Source organism: Euprymna scolopes, chromosome 10 (genome assembly GCF_053919585.1).
Source record: "Euprymna scolopes isolate OS-2025 chromosome 10, ASM5391958v1, whole genome shotgun sequence".
Lineage (NCBI taxonomy): Eukaryota > Metazoa > Mollusca > Cephalopoda > Sepiida > Sepiolidae > Euprymna > Euprymna scolopes.
The window spans coordinates 58,531,286-58,542,972 of NC_136491.1; the positions used below are offsets into that span (position 1 = coordinate 58,531,286).

Here is an 11,687-nt window from a genome sequence, read left to right on the forward strand (position 1 = left end):
GACGTGACTGGTAGCGTCAGACATTGCTTCGGGGGCCTCCTCCTACTCCCCGGACAAGCTGCCGGTATTTATTTGCTTCCCCACTGAGCAAATTAGACACGAGGTCGTTTTTTAATGTGGAGAGATTGGGGAAATGGGGACCAGCTCCCGGGGGAGTAGGGGAGCTGGATAGTGACAATTGGTATGAAGGGTTTCTCCTACATTGACCAATAACTGATTGCTACAAGAGCAATGGTCTTATATGTGGGGTTGGCACCACATATGATCTTTGCTTGAACTTTGGTATCCAGCCCCGCAGAGGGGCCGGGGGCGAGCTGCTAGGATTTGTTTGCTTCCCTATTGAGAAAATCAGGCACAAGGCCGTTTTTTTAATGTGGAGAGATTGTGTAATGTTATGACCCTTTAGGCTGTGATCATAGCGCAGTATCTGTTAACTGTGGCAAGCAGGGTCAAAACATTATTATTATTATTGTTATTGTATTCTTATTAATTGATTTGAGCGACGGATAGTAGCTGGATCAGTTATTATGATTAGAAGAATAAACAATTAAATTGCGGAAGAAATAATTGACGTGTGAATCGCAAAAAGAATGTGAAAATAGAAAATATCTGTAAACAGTATTTTAGGGTTTTGAATAAACAAATAACTAGTTGTGGATTAGGTTGGTCTGAGACACGTAATTAGGTGACGTAAGAGAACACGTGAAGTAGTTAGTTTTGGAGAGATTCAGGGAGTTGAGGATTGACCACCAGAGCGGACAGACGTCTAGACAGGGGTGGACAGACAGCTAGGGAGCGAGCTGTAAGAATAGAAATGTAGACAAACTGCAGATCCTGTGAAAACCATTTGAGACAACTGTAATAAATTTATATTATAAAAATATAAAGAGTTGTTTTTATGGTTTCACAAATAAGAACAGATGTCTCAATTGGTTGGTGCTGATCGCTTCATGGTTCGTCACGGAGCAGCAGAAAGATACAGAAGAACTCTTCAAGAAAACAAAAGGTATGAGGCATATATTATTCTTCTTACATATGAACTGTAAAAATATCCCGTGTGATACAACATCATTCAGTTTACACGTCAATATCATGTCCTCCTCGCTATACGACATACATACGATTTATTATTTGTCTGTTAAAGAACAATATCTTACATCTACTAGATAACACATGACATTTTAACGTATCATCTCCTCCAATAAAAATCAATATACAATATATAAATGAGGACCAACTCCCCGGGGAGTAGGGGAGCTGGATGGTGACAATTGGTACGAAGGGTTTCCCCTACATTGACCAATAACTGATTGCTACAAGAGAAATGGTCTTATATGCTGGAACGGGTTCGAGCTGCCTTGACTGTGCCGAAACGGGCTATATTTATTTGGGAGAATTGATACTAGTGGTGTCGCTTCCCATAAAACAAACAAACAACTCAAATTACTTCTAGAACGAAATTTATGCAATCAAAAATAGATTGCGAGTTTGTTGATTCCATTTAAATTAATTTCGTCTGAAAGTAAAAAGTCAATTGCTTCAATTACTAGCGTTTTCCTTGATATATTTGAATTCCGACATGCGTAGGGGAGTCGAGGACGAAAAGAAAGGGAAGGTGAATGTGTTCGCTGAACCTGGATATGTTTATACGTTTAGCTGGCGTTAAGCCTATTGCGTCCTTTGGGAAGAGAAGGCAAAGAGAAACAGCGGGGGTAAAGAACAAAGAAAAGCAAAGAAAAATGGAGGCGGTGATTTTGAAACCGCAACATATGTGTGTGTGTGTGTGTGTGTGTGTGTGTGTGTGTGTGTGTGTGTATGTGTGTGTGTGTGTGTGTGTGTGTGTGTGTGTGTGTGTGTGTGTGTGTGTGTGTGTGTGTGTGTGTGTGTGTGTGTGTGTGTGTGTGTGTGTTTCTGTTTCAGAAAAAAAGCAAAATCCCTTCAAATCTTTCTGCTCTAGAAAATAGATTGAAAAATAGAACTTCACTCTTTTGGTTCTAAAAACGTTAGAAGAAACTGTGACTACATAAAAAAAATCATAGCATGCACAAGCCTTTTCTAGTCTCACACAAAAACACGCATTCACATTTCAAGCTATATTACTTGTCATATACATACGCGCACATAGACATACGCGCCCACGTCCACACACGCACATATATTCACGTTCGCGTACATACACTCACATTCACGTGTATACACACACACACGCTAACGCGCACATGTACGCACAGATGGACGACGTCACTTCCCTTTCAAAGGAAATCCACACATGCGCAAAAGACCACCAGAAATAAGTATAAAAGCAGGAGCAATAAGCAGCATCTTCCTTTTCCAACTCGCTTTCCGAGGTGAGTGGTCGGCACATCAGCCACCTCCTTTTCGGCAGGTGCGCACGCGCGTGCCTCACACCACTTGCTACTATGTGGGACAAAAACCAACAGACAGTACGTACACTTTATACGCTTTCTCTCTCCATGAACTGGATTGACATTCTCACTCTTTCTCTCTCTATCTACTACTTGTGCCAGAGAACACCACCGCGTAGCTGACGGCTAATATGGCGCACAGTTTAACTGATGTCAACCCTCTATCATTTTCCACTACATTCACTCACTTCTCTTCCCATGCACGAACAAACGATAGTGACCCGAACGTGAGATGAACACACATTTCCTTTTTCCTTCTATACTACCAATCCCGCAATCCCGTTACACCTTTAGTGGGGTAGTTGTACCCCAGCTAATTATTTATCTTTTAGAACCCTCGATAAAAACGACAAAATCCTTTTAACATTAAACATTTGCAAGTATTTATTCAACGGGATAATAGTGGTGGAGCTCGAAGTTATTGAGTCAGGTCCAAGTCGGACTGTCGGTGCTGGGTGAGGAGGAGAGGAAGGTGTGTCTTCGCTCGCGGCTCTGTGCTGACTGTTGGATGTCCCCTGCACTCTTTTTGGGGACAGTAGGATCAATGCGCCCTGCCTGTCGATTGGCCAGTCTATGGCCGAAGAACTTACAGGGAAGCATTGATCCGCCAGAGAGTATAGTTCATTAGGGGAGGGCTACACACCCGCGCGGACATGAATACATGTTATATCTAAAACATTCATTCTTTCAACAGTAAATAAACGACACGTTTATCTTAATCAGCAATTGAGTTTTTGTTTCCTTCAATTCCATTCGTTTCATTATTTTTCTTTTGTAACAAGATTAGGATTTATAAATACTAGTCCTCTACAAGCATGTTAATTTGATGCTCTTATTTCAGGTTGAAAAAAAGAAAGAACTGGATTTTTTTTTTTTTTTTTTTTTTTTTTTTTTTTTGTAAAGTAGGTCTTTATGTTGTGCGTAGCAGAGGAATAGAGAAAGCAAGACTTGGAGGGTCTTTGATTTTTCGTGAATGCTGAGGGGACAGTTTGAAAATGGAATCTTTTCTATTCCACGAACGTGTATGTATGTTTGCATGTCTGCAGTGATTCTGGGCTTGTTGACATGTGTTCTTTTTCAGGTTAGACTACCATTAACGCTGAAAAAATAACTTTTTATTTGTTCTTTTGTCAGCGGACTTTTTGAATTGATTTTTATAATCCGTTTAGGTGTTATTGGTAAAGTTTAGAAAAGAAATCTATTAAGAAAAAAACGGTTTAAATGAGAAATATTGAGAGATTTGATTAGTAATTTTCCATTGTAAATGTAATCACATGGTGATTTAATACCCCCCCCCCACATGCGCGGGTTTTCTTAAACGCCGTGGAGGAGGACTTTGGGGGAAAATTAGGTGATTTAATTAAATGCAAAAATTTAAATGATATGATTTTTTTAGGGGCGCCTCTCAACAATGAACAAAAATGATGTTTTTCATAATTTTTTTTTTTTTTTTTTTTGGCTTGTAGTTTTAAAGGTTGGGTTTCGGTCACCATTAGCCGTGGTAATATACGTCAATTATTTTATAAAACAATGGCGCACACATAAGGGGTGGTTGACGAGAGGAAGAAGGCCTGTACATGAAAAATGCCTGCAGGCAATGTAGGTAAGATTTATCAGACTGTCAATACTATATGAGAGCCATTGACAAAAAAAAATAAACAGTAAAACATTTTTAAAAAGAAAAAGGAACACAGTTCTATTAATACTGAAACTGAATTTTATTCAATATAAAAAATAAATATTATCTATGTAAAATTAAGTAATTTTAAAGCAATATACAATTTAATACTGATAAAACTGAATTATGAATTTAAGAAACAAACAATTAAAAAAAACATATTAAACATCAACGATGAACAATTTTAAAAGTGAAAACAAACGATAATTAATTAAAGAAAACATTCATACCATAATGTAAACTATTGTTAAAATCTAAGAAGAGATAATAAACAAACATTTACAATATTAAATCGCGGGGGGGGGCGATTGCGCGTACAACAATGGCCACCACTTATAACAAAGAATAACATTGCTTAATATCGGGAAAATTACTTATTTGCGAAAAATTAAATGCGATATTTTTCATTCTAATATATTTTACACCACTTTTGTTTTGAAGTAAAGAAAAACGTAAGTTAAAACACGGTTGGAACATTAGTAACTTATCTTGTCTTTGGATCACAGTGTAATATCTGTTCTGATGCAGCAATTCATTTTTTTCTGTCCTCGGTCAGTGGAGGAGAAATCCTCCATCACTGAGATAAATTGACAGAGAGTTATTGCATAGGGAAATGTACGCACGCACACACACACACACACACACACACACACACACACACACGTTCACTTTTATAGACATACTAGCATGTTCCCGGCGTTGCCCGGGTGTTTGGAGGTGTGTGTTGAGCAAAAAAAAAGTGGTAGTAGTAAGGCAGCCTCGAACCCATACCGTGAAGGTAGAAAAAATAACGTGAAAAAAATGTGACGTCTTTGCTGTTACGACCACCACCAAACCGGAAGTGACGTACGTTTAAATTAAGGCTAGACAATCGAAAATATCGGCGAAAACATCGGCCCCTCCCTGTAGAAAAGTGCCCAGTTGAGGGTGAACAAATTAATGTTTTTAGCCAATTTTTCGGTATTTGTCGTCTGAACGGACGAATTTAAAAACGATAGCGATGTTGCGAAAATCTGTCTCCTCTGTCGAAACATGCAAACATACATACATAGTTTTATATATTTGTAGCTCAAATATTCGACCCAAACCGATTAAAAAGCTTGTCTATCTCTGAATACCCTTTATATCAAATTTCAAATTTTTAGACCAGAAATTGTCTTGAGTTATTTGGTAGAGACTGCAGGGGTCACAATTTTTTTTTTTTTTTACATCTCACCCCTATTATAACCCCTTAACATTTATTTTTTTTGGGCTCAAATTAAGTTATTAAGTTAGATCCATGTCCAAGGAACCTATATCTAAAATTTCAAGTGTTTAGACCCAAAATTGTCGTAGGAGTTTGGTAGAGTTCTCAAAGGTCAAATCGTTGAACACTGACCCATAACAGCCAAATTTCTGTCCGAAAACTGATTCCAAAGATATTTCAAAATCTCACTACCCTGTATAACAAATTTCGAGTCTGTAGATTTAAAATTGACAGAGTTAGTGTGTAGGGAACTGTACACAGACAGACACACAAACAGACACACAGACACACAGACACGTTCACTTTTATAGATATACTAGCATTTCAGTCCGGCGTTGCCCGGATGTTTGGAGCGTATGTTGAGTAAAAAAAAAAGTGGTAATAGGAAGGCAGGCTCGAACCCGTACCGGATAAGGAGGAAAAGAACTGGGGAAAAACCCCTGACGTCTTTGATTTTACGACCCCGGCCAAATGGACGTGACGTAGGTTTAAATTAAGGCTAGACAATCGAAAGGAGAGGATGACTTTCAAAAATATCGGCGAAACCCCTGTAGTAAAGTGCCCAGTTGAAGGTGAAGATATTAATGTTTTTAGCCAATTTTTCGATGGATCTAACTTAATAACTCGATTAGAACCCCAAACAATAATGGTCAAAGTTAAAAAAATTTACCGTTTTTGTTTTTTGGGGGAATTTTTTTGCTCAGGATACACCTCCAAACACGCGGGCAACGCCGGGCTGAAATGCTAGTATATCTATAAAAGTGAACGTGTCTGTGTGTCTGTGTGTCTGTCTGTGTGTGTACATTTCCCTACGCAATAACTCCGTCAATTTTTAGTCTACAGACTCGAAATTTGATATACAGGGTACTAAAAATTGACAGAGTTATTGTGTAGGGAAATGTACACAGACAGACAGACACAGACACACAGACTCTTACACTTTTATAGATATATAGACTAGCATTTCAGCCTAGCGTTACCCGCGTGTTTGGATGTGTATGTTAAGCAAAAAAAAAAATAGTGGTAGTAGGAAGGCAGACTCGAATCCGTACCGTGAAGGAGAAAAAGAACGGGAAAAAACATGACGTCTATGCTGTTACGACCACCGCCAAACCGGAAGTGACATTTTTTTTAAATTAAGGCTAGACAATCGAAAAGAAAGGATAACTTTAAAAAATATTGGCGAAAAAAGCGACCCTTCCCCCCAGTAGAAAAGTTCTCAGTTGAAGGTGAAGATATTAATGTTTTTAGCCAATTTTTCGATATTTGTCGTCTGAAAGGTCGAACTTTAAAACGATACTGATCCTGGTAAAAGTCGTCGCCTCTGTCGAAAGGTTTAGGCAGACATACAAACATACATACATACAGTACATTTATATATTGGTAGCTAAAAAGTTTCGACAAACCGACTAAAAAGCTTGCCCTATCTCTGAATACCCTTTATGTCAAATTTCAAATGTTTAGACCAGAAATTGTCTGAGTAATTTGGTAGAGACCGCAGAGGTCAATTTTTTTTTTATGAGGGGCGTGCAATAAGTAATGCCCTGACCCACTTTCAGTTGTCTGATCTAGCTGAAATTTTGCATGTGCAATGATTTATATCTGTATGGGTTATATCGCAAATTATAGCTCTGAACTAATTGTGGTGTCTGTTTTACAGGTGTTTGAACTGAGTCAGGTGTGAAATATATATATACAGGGTGACCTAAAAAAACAGAGGACATTCAATTGTTTTTCTGAGCATTTTACAGTCAACAGAGAAAAAAAGGCCAAAGATCCTAGTGTTGTGATATGATGTTTTAGAAATAATAAACTAGTTATTACCAAAGTTTCATTTCATTCAGATAACAAATGGGGCCTAATTAGAGTTGAGGCCGTTTTTTGGGGGTCACCCTATATATATATATATATATATATATATATATATATATATATATATATATATATATATATATATATGATGTACAAGCAGGCGACCAAAGACCTTGATGATGACGATGCTGTTTACATTCACTATCACCTCAACGGCAGTCTGTTCAACCTCAAAAGGCTGCAAGCCAGACAAAGACTCTGAGGAAGAGTTCTGAGAGGTTGTTATTTTCTCTGACCTGACTGCTCTGGTTCTCATACAGCTGAACTATCATGCTGAGAAGCTGGGGGGGGGGGGGCACTCCAAAATCAGCAAAAGCCCTTTCCTGCTCACTGTGTCAAATGTCTGTGGTACCCCTGTTTACTCTAAAACCATATTGGGTTTCTGGGAGGTGGTATTCTGTGATGGAAGGTATCAGTCTGTTTAGGAGCAAACGGGCAAGGATTTTTGTGATGGAGAGCAGAGTGATCTCCCGGTAGTTAGAGCAGAACTGACATTTCGCCCTTGTTTTTGTACAAGGTAACAATGACTGCATCACAGAGGTCCCGTGGAAGTTTTCCTTGCTCCCAATAACAGACAAGGAGCACATAGAGTCTGCTGTGCAATGCTGGGCCTCCAATATTTCCAGATCTCTGATGGGATCCTGTCGATTCCTGCCGCCTTTCTACTCAACTGTTTTATGGCCACATTGAGTTCTTCCAATTCCACTTTGGCTGGCAGTTGAGGGATATGAAGGAATGTTGAGTCCTAAACGACCCGGTCAGCTCTGAAGAGAACCTAGAAATGCTCAGACTAATGGTTCAGGATGCTCCATCCATGAGGAGCGTCTGGTGATCCACATTACACAGTGGACGCGGTGTGTGGAGCCATACACTGTCTTGAGGGCTTCATAAAAACCTGTGTAGTTACCAGCGTCTGCATACCGCTACATTCTTACTGTGAGGTGGGACCACCACTCGTTCTTTAAGATTCTAAGCTTGCACTGGAGATTGCTGCAGATGTGATGGAAGGCTGCTTCCCTCAGTGGACAGGACGGGCGAGCCAAGTAGGCTCGGTGGGCTGATCTCTTCCTCTCAAACAATTTTCGTATTTCTTCATTGCTTTCATCAAACCAATCCTGCTTCTTTTTAGTGGAAAACACCAGGACCTTCTCAGATGTCTGCATGATGGCTGTTTTCAGTTGAGCCCAGAGTCGTTCAGGTGAGGGAACTTTTTCTAAGCCGCTAAAGCCTGCCTGGAAGATAGCTCTCACTTCACCTGATTGTAGTTTACTAAGCTTATACGTTTTCCTGGGTGGCCCTCCCTTCCTTGGTTTGGATTTAAAGTGCAGCCAGATTTTTCAACTAGGCGTCACTCATGTGTGTAAGACATCTCTGCAGTCTCTTAGCGTACTGCAAAACTCCAGCAGCAAACGCCCATTTTCGTTGCAGTTGCCAATGCCATGTCTGCCAAGCACTCTTCTCCAGACAACTGCATCCCGGCCCACTCTGGCGTTAAAGTCGTCAAGGATTATCATCTTATCAGCTGCAGAGGTGCACCACAGTACATAACGGAGCTCTGAGTAAAATCTGTCTTTTTCTGCAGGTACAGCTTGAAGAGTTGAGGCATACACACTGAGAAGTGTAGCAAATTCCTTATTCCTCAGAGGGAGGCACATGAAAATAATGCGGTCAGAATGACCAGTTGGAAGGCTTTCCAGTGTGGAAGCGATGGAAGTCCTGACCAGGAAGCCAACGCCCAAGAAATGGCCCTTCGTTGCAGGTTTCCTAGACCAAAAGAGGGTGTATCCGGCACCATGTTCCTGAAGGCTGCCATCTCCAGTGAAGCGAACCTTGCTAAGTTCAGCGATGTCGATATCCAGCCTGGACAGCTCAAGTTCAATCAAAGCAGAATGATGCTCAAGTCTGTTGTTGTCATCTTTGTCTAGCATAGTTCTAATGTTCCAACATGCCAGCTTTAGTGCTTTCGCACCCTTACAGGTGGGTGTATACCTTCCTTTATTTGTAGTATTTCGACCGCATTGGGAGATGCCCATTGATTGTGGCAAGCCAACTGGGGGTGACGGAAACGAGCTTTTGTTAGGTCACATTTTCTAGGTCCCTAGATAAGGCTGCTTGATCATTCAGGGTGCTGCCAAGTGATGTTGTCATCTCCAGGGTCAACGGCAGGCGACCAATATACCGAACCACCTGCATGCAAAATTTGGAACTGCGGCTCCCAGTGATCATCTTCCACCTGTCGTTTTCACCCCTTTCCCATCGCTACATGACTTGGTAAAGTTGGTGGCAATTGGACGTGGACGTGTCCTTCAAGCCTGTGCAGTGGATTTTTACGGTGAAGTGCAGTGTGCACAGTACTGGTCCCACACTTTACACCCGTGGCTCATCTGTCATGGCCCAGCGAACTGGGACGGTGACAGCGAGGTCCTCAGGTCATAGGTTTTACGTCAGACTGTCCTTGCCCAAGCCTCTGGCTTAAAAACCTTCCCCAGAGGCACGGGAAACATATTGGCTAATGAGCTCGTCATGGAGCCCATTCCCTCTGGCTGGTGACCTCAGATGAAGTTCGTATACCCAGTAGTGTAATGTTAGACACCACCCCCTCACATGGTTTAGTCCATCAGTTGAAGTGGACATAGCACTTGGAGGCAATCAAAGATTTTGATGATGACGATGCTGTCTACATTCACTATCGCTTCAACGGCAGTCTGCTCAACCTCAAAAGGCTGCAAGCAACTGATCCGAGACCTCCTCTTTGCCGACAACGCTGCCCTTGTTGCCCACACCGAAAAAGCCTTGCAGCGCCTCACATCCTGCTTCACAGAGGCTGCCCAGCTCTTCAGGGTCAGTTTTAAAAAGACGGAAGTCTTCCACCAGCCAGCTCCCCAGGTAGAGTAAAGTCCCCTCCCCACATCACTATTGGCAAGAGTAAGTTGAAGACTGTTCACCAGTTTACCTACCTGGGGTGTACCATCACATCAGATGTCAAACTCGACGGGGAAATAGATAACAGACTGGCCAAAGAAAACAGCGCTTTTGGCAGATTGTACAACAGAGTCTAGAAAAACAGACACTTAAAAAATTGCACCAAAATCAATGTGTATAGAGCCGTAGTACTCTCCCCCCTCCTATACGGCTCTGAGTCATGGACAATTTACTGCCACCAATTACAATTCCTCAAGCCTTTTCATCAGCGCTTTCTTCGCATTATTCTCAACGTCCACTGGAGTGACTATGTCACCAATGTTGAAGTCATCGAGCGGGCAGAATTCACCAACATCGAGGCCATGCTGCTGAAGTCACAGCTATGCTGGGTTGGGTATGTCTCCAGAATGGAGGATCATCGCTTGCCCAAGATAGCCCTATATGGTGAACTCTCTACTGGCCATCATGACAGAGGGGCACTGAAGAAAATATAGAAAAACTCTCTGAAGAAGTCCCTCAGTGACTACCAAATTGACCACCTCCAGTGGTCTGCTCTCACTGCTGACCATGATACCTGTCAATGTACTGTCCACATGGCTGTCGCATCCTTTGAGATCTCCCGCGCAGAGAATCTGCAGGAGAAGTACTGCAGGAGGAAGATTCGCGAAGCTTCAGCAGCCACACCTTACGCAACTTTTGACTGCAGCCGCTGTGGCCAAACCTGCTTGTCCCACAGCAGGCTCGTCAGCCACAAGTGTGCCTGCAGTCGATGTGGACAACCCCATTCATAGAATCTTCGTTTGCGAAGTACAGCCAAGAAGATATATATATATATATATATATATATATATATATATATATATATATATATATATATATATATATATATATATATATATATTATTTTTTTTTTACTATAATAATTAAATACCTACAGACACTAGTGTTTCATCCTTTCGGGATTCTTCAGTGCAGGGTGTCACGATTACTACCAGTCGAACGATTCGAACCCCGCGACACGAGACATCTCTGGCTCGATTAGCGGAGGTCGTATCCATTCGGCTACCATTAATCATGTGAAATAGCGTTGAATTTTAAACATTTTTAATTTAAATGTTCATTACGTCAGACAGACAGTGATCAAATCGTTATACGATGATCTACGCATAAGAGCTAAATTGACCGACTTTTTAATTCAACAGAAAGTGCTCAACGATAAGAAACGTATTTCTTAAAGGGGCTGTCATAATTATCTTTTTTTTACTATAATAATTAAATACCTACAGACACTTGCCATCCATTGAGGCACATTGTATATATATATATATATATATATATATATATATATAAAGGAACAGCCTGTCGATTGGGTAATCCATGTAGGAGATATTAATCCATATATATAGATCCAGGTAGAGTTCATCCAACAGGGTTCCTGGCGCAAAACACAATAAGCTTTTGGATGCAACAAATCCATCTCTCTAATTCTGTTCGGATCGAAGATATTGTTTCATATTTCTTCCTCCTCCTTCCATGGTCTCAG

The 11,687-nt window shown here is 40.9% G+C and overlaps 1 protein-coding gene across 1 annotated transcript; it reads right to left on the minus strand.

Annotated features, from left to right (window-relative positions):
* Positions 1–8,574: 8,574 nt before the first annotated feature.
* Positions 8,575–9,150, minus strand: LOC145286462 (protein CFDP2-like). The gene has a single exon (XM_080135371.1). It carries the CDS (start codon positions 9,148–9,150, stop codon positions 8,575–8,577), a length of 576 nt encoding a protein of 191 aa, XP_079991497.1.
* Positions 9,151–11,687: the final 2,537 nt, after the last annotated feature.